We start from the raw sequence: 19,952 nt of genomic DNA on the forward strand, positions 1-19,952 counted from the left end.
TCATTTTCTATAACCCATCCATGTAAAATTAATTTGTAATTTTAGCACATATTATACCCTTCCTGCATTTTGGTCAGTTCCATGAAGAACCTTAATTTATATTATAAATTAATATATGCTAGACTGCCTTGTGCACCTGCACCACTCTCCCTCTAACGCAAGTTCTAAATTACTCCATTCTTTCTCTGTCTTATTCTTTTGGTCTTTCTCACGCTTTCGTAGGAAGGGGGGGGGGGTAGAAGGGCGAGGCCCCTTGTTGTCAAATCTGTCAGTCTAGCTCGGCTTGGCCCCTCCTACCTTGGTGGAGGCAGGGAATACTGCTGCTGGTGCTCTTAGCAACCGTGCCTCGGCAACAGCCACGGCAACCGAGTGCTGTGTCTCCCCTTATGGAGCTTCCATTGGGTGGGCCGGCGCTGAGGCACTACACCCGCAACAGACCTAGACCACACCGACAAAACCAACACCTCCGCCCCAGCAGACCACAGGTACAGAGGGATGGAAAAAAATGGGTGCTGTGTAGAAGCGTAATGGTGAGGGGAGATGTGATAGGGTACAGTGGGGAGAGGGAGGGATGGAGGGAAGATGCCTGGTGCCTGCTTGATTCAAGGTACTTGTATCGCAACAGCAACCAGCTGCTTGCATATTCTACACCAATAGTGTGTGTTTGGGGGGATTGCCTTTGTGTATAGGATTGTGATTGTATGTGGCTAATATCTAGGGCTTTATAATGCTTCGTCTGAAGCTGGTGGGCTTTTTCTTGGTAGGTATGTGTGAATTTTCTCTACTTTAGCCATCATTACCTTATCCATTGTATGCCTGCCATTGGTACTGGATCAGTCACGATCAGAGTTGCACATGTAATGCTGGTTTTGTTGGATGAACTAAACCAAACCTAATCACATGGGCAGCCTTAGTGCCACAAGAGATGACATCATAGGGTATTAATGGTTTTCTGAGTCAGTCATTGGTAATTGTACATACCAATGGTAGTGTGATAATGTAGATCTAGGGGATATATGAGGTGTTGATGTGTATATTATGTGTGTCAGGGAAGTCTGAGCTCATGAGGTGACAATTTTATGTAATAATTACTATGTGCTATATGAAGTAAACTGCTCTCAGTAACCTGATTTCCAACATAGCACTCTTTCCACGAATTGGAAACCCTTTTGCTTTCTATTTTTCTGGTAGTCTAACTGCACTCACACACATTCTCACACACAAACACCTAATAATCACAGATGTCGTAAAACACATGTCTTTCTCTGTGCGTGTGTGCATGGGTGTGACACAGGAATCGGTGGTTGACAATGAAAATGGAGTCCCTAATCACATGGGGCGAGTTGATGAGGGAGTTGAAGAGTTCTTTACTAAGAGAGTCCTTCCTGTCGACACCATGTGAGTATCTGACCAAACTCATTTTTAGATAATCTGACACTTCACTATCTCATCCCCAACACATCTTAACCAGCTCACAATTAACCTCTTTAAATTTGAGTAATTTATGAGATGCTCATATTCATAACAACCTCCAAAAAGTACATTCAAGGAATATAATTTATAACATTTTCCTGACCACATTACCTGCATGCAGGCCCTAGCTTGTCCAGCTCAGGCCACATGGCCAGGAAAAACTTGGGCCCTATGATTGACAAACACACACATGCTGATCCTGTGCTACTCTGACTCTTCTTTCAGGAAAACACAGAATGAGTCTGAGGAACCTCCCATTACTGAACAGGAAGTGGAAGTAGGGCCTGCTAGCGCCGTCCCTTGCCCCGCTCCTTCCAGAACCCTACGGAGGAAGCTGGGCGAGTTCTTCACCCTTAAAAAGCGGAGGGCTGTGAAATCAGAGGGAAGCCAAGAGGGGAAGGCCAAGAAGACCTCCATCGCCGACCTAATTCGGCCTCTTAGGGAGGCCACCAGAGCTGAAAAAGATCAAGTGAAGGAGAATGAAAAAGTGAAAGAGAAGGAGAGTGTGGATGACAACGTTGTGACAGCAGATCCAGTGGAAGCAGAAACCCCTCCTGATGGTCCCAATCCACTGAGGGGTGAGGCTCCACCCCGTCGTGCACTAAGAGAGGGGAAGTCACAGTCTCTCATTCTGCTCTCTGGATCCGCAGCCAATGCTGGGAACACCAAGAACACTGCACAAGGGAAGGTAGATATTCAAATGTGTTCAACCGACCCTTTGAAACAATTTGATGGGTTAAAGCAATTTGGTCAATTCTACACCACCTAAGAAAGGATTGTTTTTGCTTTTATTTTGAGCATTCTTTAGTTTGGTCTTATCGGCACTGACTGCTTCTCCTTGGTTCTGGTTAGTTTCAGAAACACTCGTCTGACAGCCATCATGGCTTTGAGCAGCGCCTCCAGCTCATGCTACAACGTATTGGTGTGTCCAAAGCTCAGCCAGGAGAGACACAGGTGTGTATGTGCATTTATCTGAGTGTGTATGTGGTTGTGTGTCTATATGGAAAACATAAAACTTCTTATTCCATTCTACAGAGTCAGGAGGGAGAGATGAAAAAAGCTGAATCAGAGGGTAAGTCCTTTTACTCATATAACACTTGCTAGAGTATATGTGCAAGTCTGTGTGGTAATGGATGTGTGTTTTCCTTCATTTTCTGTCTCGGTTTCAGGCACTATCATTGATAATAAACCTGAGCCCCCACCCACATTTATGAAGCCCCGGACCATGTCCACCTCATCAGGTAACACACACATGCACAAATACACTCATGCAGACAAACACACACATGCACACGCACACGCACACACACACACACACACACACACACACACACACACACACACACACACACACACACACACACACACACACACACACACACACACACACACACACACACACACACACACACACACACACACACACACACACTATTGTATACAATTTTGTGTATCTTATGCTCATCTTCTTTCTCTTTAGATACGAGACGAGCGGTCCGACAGAGTGTGTCCACACATGAGTCAGCTGGGAAACCTGCTCTGCCTCCTAAGCCAATAATTAAGCGATGCCCAACCCCACCTCCCACGATCTACAGTCATCTCACCCCTGAGAATGACCTATCCCAAATACAGGAAGGAGAAGCATGTTCCCCCACAGACCCCACCCCTAGTATCACTGATACCCCTACCAGTTCTAAACCTATCCCCACTGACACCACTATTCCCATCACTGTCCCAGATCCCACTAACTCTTCTATTCCCACAGACACCATCATTCCCTCCCCTGTCCCAGATCCCACTAACTCTTCTATTCTCACTGACACCATCATTCCCTCCCCTGTCCCAGATCCCACAAACGTTTATATTCTCATTGACACCATCATTCCCTCACCTGTCCCAGATCACACTAACTCTTCCATCCCTGTTTCTACTACTGCTACTTCCTCTAATTCAACCCCCAATGACATCATCCCCTCTACAATGTCTGCACCTACCCCTATCAATACTACAGCGCCCACCCCCAACACCACCACCTTCATCCCCAGTACTAACCCTGCCACAACCACTACCAATACCTCCATCACAACTACATCTGGTCCTATGAATATTACAACTTCCACCCCCCCTACTGACATGAACTTTGACTCTATCCCCACTATTACCCCCACCCCAACTCCCCCTGCCTCCACTGACTCCACCACCCCAACCACCCCTGCATCGTCCATCTCTAATCTAGTCACAATCACCATTACAGGCATTACTGCCCCAACACCTGTTAACACTAATACTGATACCCATACATCAACAACCCCCATCACTAATGCTTCTAGCCCTACCCTTACTGATACTACCACCTCAACTTCTACTGACTCGACAACTCCAACACTAAATACTCCCATCTCCATAATTGCTTATGCTGGCAACAACACTTCTACTCCCACCCCCACTACCTCTCTGTGTCCCTCCCCCACTAACTCTCTGTGTCCCACTACCTCTCTGTGTCCCACCCCCACTACCCTAATTACTAATTCAGTTACCCCACCTCCATCTCCTGCTGCTACTATAACAACATCGACGCTTAATTCTATGAATGGTGCTTCCACTCCTACCCATATCTCCATAAACTCCACGGACTCCAACACTACCCAAACCGGAACTCACAATACCAGCGCAACTAACTCTGTCAACTTCACTTCTACCTCAAGCCCCACTAACTCTACTAGTCCTATCCCTACTTGCTCTACCAGCTCAACTTCCACTAACTGTGCTGCTTACACTGCTACTGTCCCTAGCAGTCTGATTCCAATTATCTCTAATAATCACTCCCCCACTGTCACTTCTATCCCCACTGCCACTCACTCAACTAACTCCACCAATGTTTCCTCCCCCATATTCTCTTCTACTCACACCACTACTAACACTACTAGTCCCATCCCAACTAACTCTACTAGCCTGACCACTAACCCCACCCCCATTAACTCTAGCCCCGTCACCACTATCTCTACAGGCTGTTCTAATATCACCACTGACACTAACTCTTCTGTCCTCATCAGTAGCCCTAACCTCATTAACTCTACTACCAACACCCCCACTAACCCTTCAAATCCCACCAACACCACTAAACCTACTAACTCTACTACACACACCACTATCTCAATCCCCACTAATTATGTTACTCATAGTCCCACTAACTCTTCTCCTCATAGGCCCACTAACTCTTCCAGTCCAACACCCACTAACTCTGCTAGCCCTACACCAACTAATGCTATTCAACCATTACCTGAGGAGAGAATTAGCCTTAATCCTGCAATGGGACTGCTGTCCATGACTAAGGCTACAAGTAAGTGTGTGCTTTCAATAGTAATAATAATATTGCTTGAAATTTGGAATTAACCTGTTGAAAATAACATTTTGTCCTTCCCTTTCCTCTCCTACAGATGACCTGAATGCTGAGAGGGTAGAGAGGAACAAGGAGACAGAAGAGAAACGTAGCAAGGAAGATGTCAGGAGGGCCACAGAGAAAGAAAAATAACAAATCATTGGTGCACAACATATGCAAAACCATAAAAGAGGAGGTGGGTCTGCAGAAGGTAGATGAGATAATGAATGAGGCAGGGAGTAGAAGGGAATAAATCAAATGAAGAAAGAGAGTTGTGTAAAAAGGATGGGGATAAAAAGAGGGAAGGAGGGAGCAATGTGTCAGATGAAAAAGAGTTCAAAACTAAGGAGGTGGTAGAGAGCAAGTCAAACAAGGGACCAACTACTGTGATAGAGGCAGGGGAGACCACAGTAAAATAAATGGGGGGGAGTCCATGGGACTGAGTACAGGGACCACATCACAGCAGAAAACCACAGAGGGTGGAACATCGGACCAAAGAACTGAGACCCCCTCTGTGTGACACAAATGGACTGACCCAGCAACGTGTCTTTTTTTTCTCAACCATGTTTACATTTGCATTGCACGTATTGTATGATTATGTAATACATCAACTGTGGTGAAATATGTTTACAATAATTTGTAAGTCGCTCTGGATAAGAGCGTCTGCTAAATGACTTAAATGTAAATGTAAATGTATATGAGATACAGTACGTATGATAATTAAAAGTAATATTCATAATGTCATGATGTCTTTATCATGTTTCAGTCCGTCTCTTAGTTCCTAGCTCCCAATCTCTTTCAAATGTCTATAACTATGCCTAAACCAGAGATGTATGACAAAAGTTGGTGGAAGGGGAGAGATAGAAGTGTTTCTTCATGGTAGTACCAGAGTGAATCATTGCCCTATTCCCATATGCCCTCCACGACACACCTTGACGGACAGAAATTATTGGATTGATTAAGGTAATATGTGGTTGCAGAACCATATCTGGCCATCACCTGTCTCCAAGGACATATTGTCAAGGGCAGACAGAGGGGAGCAATTACACTAGGGGATGTTGCTCCCAATAAGTTACTCCTAAAGACATAATTTCCTCATCTTTCTTTTTTTAAGGGTAGATGAAGGGACTATACAGGTGTTCCCCACAAGTGCTTTAATACAGACATTTTAGATAAGGGGTCATGAATGGACAAGGAAAGGAATATAACGTGTGCGTGTGCAGTGGGACAGGACACACATATCGGTATCGAAATGGCGTGAACAGTGTTTCCCATGATAGGGGATTGCAGTGGGAACCATTTGCTGTGGAAAGGTTCCCCAACGGAACGTAAATAAAGTAACATCAGTCAGTGGAACCGCTACATTCAATCAGACTCAAAGGTGGTTGTCGTTGTTTTACTATCAGGTGAGTTGCAATATATAATTGCCGCTGTTCCCAAATGTAATAGTGTAAATCTGAACGACATGACGACCTAGGGCAGTGGTTCCCAACCAGGGGTAGTAATTGAGTAGACACATAAGACCAAATGCACATGAGGGGGTACTCCGGGCAAAGCAAAATTCAGTTGGTGGTACAGTAACTAAAAAAAGGTTATGAACCACTGACCTAGGGGATCTACAGTAGCTAGCTAACGTTAGGGGTAAGCAGCTAAGTTTGCTGTCACATGAGTAGGAGGAAGACTTCGCAGTACAGTTCACAACAAAGCTAGCTAAGTAACGTTAACGTTAAAGTTGGTATTGATGTTTTCTCGATATGATCTATCCTATTAGCTAGGCCTTTCACTGCAATGTTTAGCTAGTTAATAAATCCACAACTGTGTATGGATATTATAGTTACCACAGTCAGTGTAATAACAGGTAACTAGCTAGTATACTGAAAATAGTATAAGGGACTAGTGCCATCAACTCTCAACTGTCACATTATTCTGTACATGCCTGTCTCCAGTGTTTTAGGGTGCGTGGCCATGACTCGGGGTAGGAGGACTAAGTTGGAGTCCTGGATAGAGCAGGTCATCCTGAGTTATGGTACAGAGCCAAAGGAGGAAAAGAAGAACACTCTGATAAAAGTGCATGTTGTTGGGGTAATGAGGCATCTAGTACATACACTTCATGCAAGGCCTGTGTTCCAAGTTTAGAAGGTGTGTGTGTGTGTGTGTGTGTCGGCCGAATGTCAGAGTTCCAAGCCCGGCCGACTGAGGGTTTGACAACGTTGCTGTTCCTCTCTGATGGAGTGGTGCACATCCCCACCATACTGACCCAGGACGCCTGGGAGACTCTTCAGGAGTGAGTTAACATTTAGGACAAGCGTAGAGGCCTATGAGATCATATTAAATTACATGTATGTCTAAAACCCACCTATAAACCATTTATTTTTAAGCCCAGTACAAATGTAACAGCCAACATAAGGAGAAACAAGACTAGACAAAACTTATTAAGGTCATTAAAAACCATACAGCAAATGGTGATGCATTTCTATCTATCTGTATCCTCTGGCAGGCAGGAGGACCGTGAGTGCTTCTCCAGTCTCATTAATTGCACAGTGTGTGTGTATTCATACACCCTGTAGTTCAACATGGACTCTGAGCAGGTGCGTGTGAATGATCCTATGATACTGGTACTAGAGTAGTCCTTTGGTCTTAGAGAGACAGCTCCTGTTCTTTATTCTTTACCATTCATATTTTATTTTACTCTAAATGTGTCCTCATCTACTCAGACAAGGAGCCAGTTTTACTTATCGGTTGGTGAGCTGACCACCACATCAGCTGGGGCTGCTAAAGACAACACCCCTTGCTGGTAAGAGATGCACCTCCTGGCACACCCACACATATGCACCTTAATTGGGAAGAACAGGCTCATTCTAATGACTGGAGCGGATTGAGTGAAATGGTGACAAATACATTAAACACATGGTTTCCAGGTCTTTGATGCCATTCCATTTGCTCCGTTCCAGCCATTATTATGAGCTGTTCTCTCCTCACTAGCCTCCTGTGATACACACATTAAATGTAGTGACTCTCCAACTTGCTTTTGTTTCAGCACATCGCTCAACTCAGTCAGACAAAAGATCTGTACAACATGGAGGTGAGTATGGGGTGTGTCTATTTATATGTTGTTTTTGAAAATTGTATTTAACGAGGCAAGTCAGTTAAGAACATATTCTTATTTACAATGACGGCCTACCAAAAGGCCTCCTGCGGGGACGGGGGCTGATATTAAAAATAAAAATTTATTAAATGAAAATATTGGACAAAACACATCACAACAAGAGAGACAACACGACACTACATAAAGGGAGACCTGAGACGACAACATGGCATGGCAGCAACACATGACAACATCATGGCAGCAGCACAAAACAGGGTACAAACATTATTGGGCACAGACAACCGCACAAAGGGCAAGAAGGTAGAGACAAGAGTCTGTGTTTGTGCATTTTTTGTTGTATATAATACATGTGTACATTACTTTATATATTGTATTTGTTGATCATGTGTTTTCTCTTATCCCCAGATCCCTGCTTGCACAGGATTCTGTCCATACTCAAAACACCCAGTCTGGTATGGAACTCTATACACTCTGCACTACATTGATGATTTGTATCCTTATTGTTTGCCACACCTGTGTATATGACTGTGTTTCCTATCTACTAGAGTTCAGTCAGAGCTGCTGGGGGAGTGGCAGCATGACTGGCGCCAGTCTTTGTTGAAGGATGTGATGGAACTCCTGAGGACACCCACAAACCCCCCCTCCCCACAGCCCTCCACCTACCACGCCCTCACACACACTGGCACCAGATGGGCTATTGAAAGGTTCAGATATAAGGTGTGTGTGTGTGTGTGTGACCAACCTATTAAATGTAAGAAAACAGTAGGAAATCTGCAACTTTACAAGAAGTTTGTTGTTTTTTCCTAGAGGGAGGATACTTTCAATGTCCCTGTGTCTCACCTACACATCCCAGATGATCTGACCCAGAAACTACACACACCCTCAGGTAACACTTAAGGGTGTCTCACCCTCTCTCTCACACCTGAAAATCACTTACACCTGTTCGGTCTTTCTGAGCTGACCGTTGTTTTATTTAGAAGACAACAGTGAAACGCAGAGTGGACTGGTCCCTCCATCTGAAGACAGAATGACAGACCCACCAGAGACCGATCAACCAATCGTTGCTGCTTACATTAGGCAGACTGACAGGCCAGTGCCTCTGGAGAGAAGACATCCTGCTCATGGTCCCACACTTTCCCGTGAGTTATGTTTGTTAACTGGTCCATGCTGTAGATTAAGTATTTGCTATCCGTTACTGCTAGCTGAAGTATGCTGCTACCACAATAGAGCCCAGTGTGTGTACAAATATCTATATTTTTCTCTCCCTCTCTCTAGAGGAGAGTATGGATGGTGAGGTGGTGTCAGGGGTGACCGGAGGAGCAGTGGCGAGCCCATGGGACATGTTTGCTCCAGCAGCTGATCTGCTCAGGACCTCCTCTGCATCTGACGGTGTGCTCCTTTCCTTTTAACTTTTCAATCATTCAACCTCTATACACACACACACACACACACGTCACACCATGCACATTTGTCTTTGCGCCGTACTAGAGATATTCTAACTACTGTCTCTCATTGGTTCCCTGACAGAATCCATCACCTCGGAGCCCCTCCCCCTCCAGAAGAGCCCGTCTCTGCTCGACCCCACTCCACAACCAGTCACCCTTGCAACGTTTCCCCTGGCAACCAACACCCAGGTGCCAACCCTGACCCATGGGGCTACCCAAAGGTCAGGCGAGCACTCCCTTCCTCCTTATCAAAAACCAGGCCCCTCCCACAGCCTACTCCCCTCCAGTGGCGGCTCCTCCACTGTGAGTCTATCTACAAAGCACCAACGCTCTGGCATGAAGCTCCACCACAGTGGCTAAACCACAACACTTCAACTTCCAGTCACGGAGCAGCAGGATCAGGTGGAGGAGGATGTTGTGAAGAGGTGTAGGAAGGTTAAGAAGAAGAGTTCTGTGCAGTCCCCCAAGGATAATGATATCACCTGGGAGGAGGAAAATATGCAGAAGAACTGCAGCCTGCCCTCCTGGATGTTTGAAACTCAGGAGGTTTCCAGGATTGGGGAGGGAAGCAGCTGCAAACAGAAGGCAGTTGCAGCAATAGCCCCCCGGAGGTCCTCCAATGTAAGGGTGACCAGTTTTCAACCAAGAAATAGGATATATATTGACCATTTAGTGGAATTTTTAACCTGTCCGTTTTGTTAGATTGGTGTGAAGTAAATTATCTGTCTTGCTCTCTCAGATTCACAGTGATGGCACTTCGTTCTCATATTCTTATCAGCTGTGTGGCCGCATTTCGAAGGATCTAAGCCATTTAAAGTAAGTAAACCGTGTGTGTGTGCCGTGCCTTCGGAAAGTACTCAGACCTCTTTGCTTTTTCCACATTTTGTTACTTTACAGCCTTATTCTAAAATTGATTAAATAAATACACATCTTCAGCAATCTACACACAGTACCCCATAATGACAAAGCAAAAAAACGGTTTTTAGACATTTTTGCAAATGTATAAAAAAAACTGAAATACATAATTATTCATACCCTTTGCTATGAGACTTGAAATTGAGCTCCGGTGCATCCTGTTTCCATTGATCATCCTTGAGATATTTCTACAACTTGATTGAATTCTACCTGTGGTAAATTCAATTGATTGGACATGATTTGGAAAGGCACGCACCTGTCTATATAAGGTCCCACAGTTGACAGTGCTTGTCATAGCAAAAACCAAGCCATGATGTCAAAGGAATTGTCAGTAGATTGTCCACATTGACCCTGTACCCCCTGTATAAAGCCTTGTTATTGTTATGTAATTTTATTTCGTAAATATTTTCTTAACTCTATTTCTTGAACTGCGTTGTTGAATAAGGGCTTGTAAGTAAGCATTTCATGTTAAGGTAAGGTTGTATTCGGCGCATGTAACAAATACAATTTGATTTGATTTCGAGCTCAGAGACAGGATTGTTTAGAGGCACATATCTGTGGAAGGGTATGAAAACATTTCTGCAGCATTGAAAGTCCCCAAGTACACAGTGGCCTCCATCATTCTTATGCGTGTTCCAAGATGGCGTAGCCGTCAGATGTCTGTTTGTCCCATGTATATATCTTTTTAATCTAATTTTCCATCTACGGACTGAACATACTCTCCTGCAACCCACCTCACCCAATGTAGTACGGATCTGCTATTTTTTTTACACTTTAGTATTGCTTGAATCATCTATTCCTCCGCACCCAAAAATCTGCTTCTTTTACTCTCTGTTCCGAACACACTAGACGACCAGTTCTTATAGCCTTTAGCCGTACCCTTATCCTACTCCTCCTCTGTTCCTCTGGTGATGTACAGGTTAACCCAGGCCCTGCAGCCCCTAGCTCCATTCCCCAGGCACTCTCATTTGTTGACTTCTGTAACCATAAAGGCCTTGGTTTCATTTATGTTAACATTAGAAGCCTCCTCCTTAAGTTTGTTTTATTCACTGCTTTAGCACACTCCGCCAACCCGGATATCCTAGCCTTGTCTGAATCCTGGCTTAAGAAGGCCACCAAAATCCTTACATTTCCATCCCTAACTATAACATTTTCCGACAAGATAGAACTGCCAAAGGGGGCGGAGTTAGCCTGCAGAGTTCTGTTATACTATCCAGGTCTGTGCCCAAACAATTCGAGCTTCTACTTTTAAAAATCCACCTTTCCAGAAACAAGTCTCACCGTTGCCGCTTGTTATAGACTCCCTTCAGCCCCCAGCTGTGCCCTGGACAACATATGTGAATTGATTGCCCCCCGTCTATCTTCAGAGTTCGTGCTGTTAGATGACCTAAACTGGGACATGCTTAACACCCCGGCCATCCTACAATCTATGCTAAATGCCTTCAATCTCACACAAATGATCAAGGAACCTACCAGGTACAACCCTAAATCCATAAGAACAGAGAACCGATATAGCCCTTGGTTCACCCCAGACTTGACTGCCCTTGACCAGCACAAATACATCCTGTGGCGTTCTGCATTAGCATCGAATAGCCCCCGCGATATGCAACTTTTCAGGGAAGTCAGGAATCAATATACTCAGTCAGTTAGGAAAGCAAAGGCTAGCTTTTTCAAACAGAAATGTGCATCCTGTAGCACTAACGCCAAAAAGTTTTGGGACACTAAAGTTCATGTAGAATAAGAGCACCTCCTCCCAGCTGCCCACTGCACTGAGGATAGGACACATTGTCACCACCGATAAATCTACATAATCAATCATTTCAATAAGCATTTTTCTACGGCTGGCCATGCTTTCCACCTGGCTAACACTAACCCGACCAACATCTCAGCACCCACTGCAGCAATGTGCCCAAGCCACCCCACCTGCTTCTCCTTCACCCAAATCCAGACAGCTGATGCAAAATCTGAATCCCTACAAATCAGCTGCGCTAGACAATCTGGACCCTCCTTTCTAAAATTATAATCTGAAATTGTTGTAACTCCTATTACTAGCTTGTTCAACCTCTCTTACGTATCATCTGAGATCCCCAAAGATTGGAAAGCTGCCGCGGTCATCCCCCTGTTCAAAGGGGAGACACTCTAGACCCAAACTGCTAAAGACCTATATCCATCCTGCCCTGCCTTTCTAAAAATCTTTGAAAGCCAAGTTAACAAACAGATCACAGACCATTTTGAATCCCACCGTCCCTTCTCCACTATGTAATCTGGTTTCCGAGCTGGTCATGGGTGCACCTCAGCCACGCTGAAGGTCCTAAACGATATCATAACCGCCATCAATAAAAGACAGTACTGTGCAGCCGTCTTCATCGACATGGCCAAGGCTTTCAACTCTGTCAATCACCATATTCTTATCGGCAGACTCAACAGCCGTGGCTTCTCAAATGACTGTCTCGCCTGGTTCACCAACACATTCTCAGATAGAGTTCAGTGTGTCAAATTGGAGGGCCTGTTGTCCAGACCTCTGGCAGTCTCTATGAGGGTGCCACAGGGTTCAATTCTTGGGCCAACTCTTTTCTCTGTATATATCAATGATGTCACTCTTGCTGCTGGTGATTCTCTGATCCACCTCTACGCAGACGACACCATTCTGTATACAACTGATCCTTCTTTGGACACTGCTAACAAACCACCAAACGAGCTTCAATGCCATACAACACTCATTCCGAGACCTCCAACTGCTTTTAAATGCAAGTAAAACTAAGTGCATGCTCTTCAACCGATTTCTGCCCGCACCCTCCCGCCCGACTAGCATCACTACTCTGGATGGTTCTGAGTTAGACATTTGTAGTTGTCCACATATTCTAAGTGTCTGGTTAGACTGTAAACTCTCTTTCCATACTCACATTAAGCATCTCCAATCCAAAATTAAATCTAGAATCGGCTTCCTATTTCACAACAAAGTCTCCTTCACTCATGCTGCCAAACATACCCTCGTAAAACTGATTGTCCTACCGATCCTTGACTGGCGATGTCCTTTTAGCCCCCAACACTCTATTCAGACTACATCCAGCTTGCTATCACAGTACCATCCGTTTTGTCACCAAAGCCCCATACACTACCCACCACTGCGACCTGTATGCTCTCGTTGGCTGGGTCTCACTACATATTCGTCGCCAAACCCACTGGCTCCAGGTCATCTATAAGTCTATGCTAGGTGAAGCCCCACCCCACAGGTATATTTCACTGGTCACACCCAAACCCAACACTCCCTTTGGCTGCCTTTCCTTCCAGTTGTCTGCTGCCAATGACTGGAACGAATTGCAAAAATCACTGAAGCTGGAGTCTTGTATATCCCTCTCTAACTTTAAGCATCAGCTGTCAGAACAGCTTGCCATTCACTGTACCTGTACACAGGGTGGTAAACCGTGGGGTGTTGGGTTGAGCGTGCAGAGGTTGACACAGAGACAGGGAGGTTTTAGTCCGCAAAAACAACTTTACTAAGCCAGAAAATAAATATAAATGTATTTTATTTCACCTTTATTTAACCAGGTAGGCTAGTTGAGAACAAGTTATCACTTGCAACTGCTACCTGGCCAAGATAAAGCGTAGCAATTCGACACATACAACAACACAGAGTTACACATGGAATAAACAAAACATACAGTCAATAATACAGTAGAACAAACAAAAAAACAAAAAGTCTATATACATTGAGTGCAAATTAGGTAAGTTAAGGAAATAAATAGGCCATGGTGACGAAGTAATTACAATATAGCAATTAAACACTGGAATGGTAGATCGGCAGAAGATGAATGTGCAGGTAAATACTGGGGTGCAAAGAAGCAAAATAAATAAATACCAGTATGGGGATGAGGTAGGTAGATGGGCTGTTTACAGATAGGCTAAGTACAGGTGCAGTGATCTGTAAACTGCTCTGACAGCTGGTGCTTAAAGCTAGTGAGGGAGATGTGTCTCCAGCTTCAGAGATTTTTGCAATTCGTTCCAGTCATGGACAGCAGAGAACTGGAAGGAAAGATGACCAAAGGAGGAATTTGCTTTGGGGGTGACCAGTGAGATATACCTGCTGGAGCGCGTGCTACGAGTGGGTGCTGCTATGGTGACCAGTGAGCTGAGATAAGGCGGGGCTTTACCTAGCAGAGACTTGTAGATAACCTGTAGCCAGTGGGTTTGGCGACGAGTATGAAGCGAGGGCCAACCAACGAGAGCGTACAGGTCGCAATGGTGGGTAGTGTATGGGGCTTTGGTGACAAAACGGATGGCACTGTGAAAGACTGCATCCAGTTTGTTGAGTAGAGTGTTGGAGGCTATTTTATAGATGAAATCACCGAAGTCGAGGATCGGAAGAAAATCACTTAGGTTTGGCTCGGTCCTCATACTCTACTTTTGCTCGGTGTCGGTCTCTCCCCGTTCTCTCTTGTGGTATGCCACAGTGCTCCTTTTATTTGGCCTCCACGGCTGGTTGGCACTTTACCCTAATTACCTCCACTTGGAGATGTCCGTGTCGGGTGCCCAGCCCAGTATTCCCAGCAGAGGGAGCCAACGACGCCTCACTTACCTCCCCTCTATTACCATTCCCCGGGGGGTAGACCTCCTGGGATACCACAACAGCCAATCTGTAAATAGCACACCCAACTACCTTATCCCCATATTGTTACTTATTCTCTTACTCTTTTGCACCCCAGGATCTCTACTTGCACTTCATCATCTGCACATCTATCACTCCAGTGTTAATGCTAAATTGTAATTATTTCACCTCCATGGCCTATTTATTGCCTTTACCTCCCTACTCTTCTACATTTGCACACACTGTACATAGATGTTTCTATTGTGTTATTGACTGTACGTTTGTTTATGTGTAACTCTGTGTTGTTTTTGTCGCACTGCTTTGTTTTATCTTGGCCAGGTCACAGTTGTAAATGAGAATTTGTTCTCAGCTGGCCTACCTGGTTAAATAGAAGTTAAATAAAAAATATATATAAAATTCTTAAATTGAAGAAATTTGGAACCACCAAGACTCTTCCTAGAGCTGGTCGCCCGGCCAAACTGAGCAATCGGGGGATAAGGGGCCTTGGTCAGGGAGGTAACCAAGAACCCGATGGTCACTCTGACAGAGCTCTAGAGTTCCTCTGTGGAGATGGGAGAACCTTACAGAAGGACAACCATCTTTGCAGTACTCGGCTAGATGGAAGCCACTCCTCAGTAAAAGGCACATGACAGCCCGCTTAGAGTTTGCCAAAAGGCACCTAAAGACTCAGACCATGAGAAACAATATTCTCTGGTCTGATGAAACCAAGATTGAACTCTTGGCCTGAATGCCAAGTGTCACTTCTGGAGGAATCCTAGCACCATCCCTACGGTGAACCTTGGTGGTGGCATCATCATGCTGTGGGGATGTTTTTCAGTGGCAGGGACTGGGATGCTAGTCAGGATCAAGGCAAAGATGAACAGAGCAAAGTACAGAGATCCTTGATCAAAACCTGCTCCAGAGCTCCCAGGACCTCAGACTTCCATCAGGACAATGACCCTAAGCACATGTGTCCTTGAATGTCTGAATGTCCTTGAGTGGCCCAGCCAGAGCCTGAACTTGAACCAGATTCAACATCTCTGGAGAGACCTGAAAATAGCTGTGCAGCAACACTCCCTATCCAACCTGACAGAGCTTGAGAGGATCTGCAGAGATGAATGGGAGAAACTCCCAAAATACAGGTGTGTCAAGCTTGTAACGCCAAACCCAAGACTCAAGGCTGTAATCGCTGCCAAGGTTCTTTAACAAAGTACTGAGTAAAGGGTCTGAATACTTACACTACCGTTCAAAAGTTTGGGGTCACTTAGGAATGTCCTTGTTTTTTTTAAGAAAAGGAGAAAATGTTGGTCAATAGTACACAGCATTGTACGAGATCTTCAGTTTCTTGGCAATGTCTCGCATGGAGTAGCCTTCATTTCTCAGAACAAGAACAGACTGATGAGTTTCAGAAAAAATGTCTTTGTTTCTAGCCATTTTGAGCCTGTAATCGAACCCACAAATGCTGATGCTCCAGATACTCAACGAGTCAAAAGAAGGCCAGTTATATTGCTTCTTTAATCAGCATAAGTTTTAAGCTGTGCTAACGTACAGTGGGGCAAAAAAGTATTATACCCTTTGTTGGCAATAACAGAGGTCAAACGTTTTCTGTAAGTCTTCACAAGGTTTTCACACACTGCTGCTGGTATTTTGGCCCATTCCTCCATGCAGATCTCTTCTAGAGCAGTGATGTTTTGGGGCTGTTGCTGGGCAACACTTTCAACTCCCTCCAAAGATTTTCTATGGGGTTGAGATCTGAAGACTGGCTAGGCCACTCCAGGACCTTGAAATGCTTCTTACGAAGCCACTCCTCCGTTGCCCGGGCGGTGTGTTTGGGATCATTGTCATGCTGAAAGACCCAGCCACATTTCATCTTCAATGCCCTTGCTGATGGAAGGAGGTTTTCACTCAAAATCTCACGATACATGGCCCCATTCATTCTTTCCTTTACACGGATCAGTCGTCCTGGTCCCTTTGCAGAAAAACAGCCCCAAAGCATGATGTTTCCACCCCCATGCTTCATAGTAGGTATGGTGTTCTTTGGATGCAACTCAGCATTCTTTGTCCTCCAAACACGACAAGTTGAGTTTTTACCAAAAAGTTCTGGTTTGGTTTCATCTGACCATATGACATTCTCCCAATCTTCTTCTGGATCATCCAAATGCTCTCTAGCAAACTTCAGACGGGCCTGGACATGTACTGATGGTAGGCTTTGTTACTTTGGTCCCAGCTCTCTGCAGGTCATTCACTAGGTCCCCCCGTGTGGTTCTGGGATTTTTGCTCACCGTTCTTGTGATCATTTTGACCCCACGGTGTGAGATCTTGCGTGGAGCCCCAGATCGAGGGAGATTATCAGTGGTCTTGTATGTCTTCCATTTCCTAATAATTGCTCCCACTGTTGATTTCTTCAAACCAAGCTGCTTACCTATTGCAGATTCAGTCTTCCCAGCCTGGTGCAGGTCTACAATTTTGTTTCTGGTGTCCTTTGACAGCTCTTTGGTCTTGGCCATAGTGGAGTTTGGAGTGTGACTGTTTGAGGTTGTGGACATGGTTGCTGATAATGGGCCGTTTCCATCTACAATAGTCATTTACAACATTAATGTCTACACTGTATTTCTGATCAATTTGATGGTATTTTAATGGACAAAAAATGTGGTTTTCTTTCAAAAACAAGGTTGTTTCTGTGACCCCCAAACTTTTGAAAGGTTGTGTATGTAAATGTATTTTTCTAAAATCCTGTTTTTGCTTTGTCATTATGGGATATTTTGTGTAGAATGATGATGAGGGGGGGAGGACTATTTTAATCAATTTTAGGATAAGGCTGTAACCTACAAAAATGTGGAAAAAGTCAAGTGGTCTGAATACTTTCCGAAAGCACTGTGTGTGTATGTGTATGTGTGTTGTGTTGTGTGTGTGTGTGTGTCGTGCAGGATTCCTGATGGCATGGTGCACTGGGCTGTACGGTACCTGGTCCCTTCCATGCAGACGGAGGTTGTCAAGGACACACAGCTGCGACCGCAGACTCACCCCAGTTGACAACCTGAGGTCATCGCCCCATCTTCCCATTGTGTTGAATCCTTAGTGTACAGAGGCAGCTTTGTTTTTTTATGAATCTCTTGTTATGTTTATGTAACATTCTGAATATTGATAAATAAATATACATTAGTAATTTAATTGTGTCAACTCTATTGAGAAGCAGGCAAATGTGGACTTAGCTACTTTTAATTTGTCAACAGCAATATAATTTCACTGTCAGTTACTCAGATGTTTTTTCCTTAATTTTACTTTTGAATAACACACATGCACTTATTTCCTTATGAAAACATTCACTGGCTGCTCTAATAAAATACAATCATATCAGATGTCCTCTAGAATAATTTTAACAAAATATAAGCACAACAAAAATAGTCAGTTACATAATGCTTGTACATAGTGCTTTAAACAATTATATCTACTCAATGGAAGTCAGTGTCATGTGGTGGTGGGGTGGGGGCATGCCTTGGGAATTCCTGAAGAGGCAAAGGCATAGAGGAAAGGGTTGAGGCAGCTGTTGATGATGGTGAAACCCATGAGGACATTCCAAGCTGAGTCACACATTCTCCACAACCTCGTTCTGCACGGCCAAGTTCACCAGGGCCAGCAGGTTGAACAGGTGCAGCGGAGTCCAGAAGCAGAAGAAGGACAACGATGCAGATGACCAGCTTGGTCGCCGTCCGCTGCCTGAACAGGGCCGCCTGGCTCACCCTCCTGTAGAGGTAGAAGTAGGACGCCACCAGGATGCAGCAGGGAACTACAAATCCCAGCAGCATTTGGAAAAGTAGGGTGGCCATTTCTTATCTGAGGCTCTGGAAGTGTGAGCTGCAGGATTTTCCGCCATGGTATGTTTTGACGTCAAGGACAGAGAAGGCGGTAGAGGCAATGAACCCTGCCAGCCCCCACAGGGACAGGAGGAGTGCCTCTTCCCCCATACGGCCTAGCTGCGCCCAGTTGTGGGGGTACAGCACCTGGATGCAGCACTGCACACTCAGCAGGGTGATGGTCAGCACACTACCATTCAGGCTGCAATAGATCAGAAAGAAGAGCAGCTTGCAGGCGGTGGGGCCCAGATCCCAGGCCCTCAGTAGGTTGTTGATAACTAGAGGCAGGCACAGAAAGACCCTCAGGTCACACAGTGCCAGATTCAGCATCAGACGCATGTTGAAGTTCCCACTCTCAAATTTCCGCCCACGACTATCAGAACCACCACATTCTCAGGGATTCCCACAATGCAACAGAAGCCTGTGATCACGCTGGGCAACACATGGGTCATGTGCCAGTAAGGATAGGACTGGGTGCTGCATAGGGTCGAATTGTCCAGACTATTAATATCCACAGAGAATGCTGGTTAGAAACTCAACAGGGATGTCTCACTACCTCTGTCGGGCTGATGGAGACACACTAAGCTATGAGTTGTTCTCCAGATTGCCTTCACTACTGGTGGTAGTGATGATATGCTGTAAACAAAGTGTACCTGTGTATGACTGTGGGCCGGGACGGTTTTGAATATACAATGTGTGTACAGCAATGTGTGTACAGCATGCTGTCAGGCTGTATCACGGTCTGGTATGGTAACTGCACCGCCCGCAACCGCAGGGCTCTTCAGAGGGTGGTGTGGTCTGCCCAACGCATCACCGGGGGCAAACTACATGCCCTCCAGGACACCTACAGCACCCGATGTCCACCTCTGGCCTGCTCGCCTCCCTACCACTGAGGAAGTACAGCTCCCGCTCAGCCCAGTCAAAACTGTTCGCTGCCCTGGCCCCCCAATGGTGGAACAAACTCCCTCACGACGCCAGGACAGCGGAGTCAATCACCACCTTCCGGAGACACCTGAAACCCCACCTCTTTAAGGAATACCTAGGATAGGTTAAGTAATCCCTCTCACCCCACCCCCCCTAAGTTTTAGATGCACTATTGTTAAGTGACTGTCCCACTGGATGTCATAAGGTGAATGCACCAATTTGTAAGTCGCTCTGGATAAGAGCGTCTGCTAAATGACTTAAATGTAATGAT

At 45.2% G+C, this 19,952-nt stretch overlaps 1 protein-coding gene and 1 long non-coding RNA gene across 3 annotated transcripts in view; both read left to right on the forward strand.

Annotated features, from left to right (window-relative positions):
* LOC124033478 overlaps positions 1-5,596 on the forward strand; it is a 37,436-nt gene extending 31,840 nt beyond the window's left edge. Inside the window, exons 30-37 of the mRNA XM_046345503.1 lie at positions 308-485; positions 1,295-1,398; positions 1,699-2,161; positions 2,326-2,427; positions 2,509-2,545; positions 2,643-2,714; positions 2,954-4,813; positions 4,911-5,596. Of these exons, the coding sequence (XP_046201459.1) occupies positions 308-485; positions 1,295-1,398; positions 1,699-2,161; positions 2,326-2,427; positions 2,509-2,545; positions 2,643-2,714; positions 2,954-4,813; positions 4,911-5,005 (2,911 nt within the window). The 3' untranslated portion in view covers positions 5,006-5,596. The remainder of the gene's footprint in view (positions 1-307; positions 486-1,294; positions 1,399-1,698; positions 2,162-2,325; positions 2,428-2,508; positions 2,546-2,642; positions 2,715-2,953; positions 4,814-4,910) is intronic.
* Positions 5,597-6,135: 539 nt separating this feature from the next.
* On the forward strand, positions 6,136-18,093 carry LOC124033722. 2 transcript variants are annotated; one of them, XR_006838441.1, is made up of 13 exons: positions 6,136-6,258; positions 6,799-7,136; positions 7,350-7,440; positions 7,567-7,646; positions 7,890-7,934; positions 8,364-8,410; positions 8,504-8,675; positions 8,766-8,844; positions 8,936-9,097; positions 9,234-9,347; positions 9,486-10,024; positions 10,143-10,219; positions 17,831-18,093. It is a non-coding gene; the product is annotated as an uncharacterized LOC124033722 (long non-coding RNA). The 2 variants fall into 2 exon arrangements; XR_006838442.1 differs by having other exon boundaries at positions 8,939-9,097.
* The last annotated feature ends 1,859 nt before the right edge of the window (positions 18,094-19,952 follow it).

The sequence above is a fragment of the Oncorhynchus gorbuscha genome, linkage group LG04 (genome assembly GCF_021184085.1).
Source record: "Oncorhynchus gorbuscha isolate QuinsamMale2020 ecotype Even-year linkage group LG04, OgorEven_v1.0, whole genome shotgun sequence".
NCBI classification, from domain to species: Eukaryota; Metazoa; Chordata; class Actinopteri; order Salmoniformes; family Salmonidae; genus Oncorhynchus; species Oncorhynchus gorbuscha.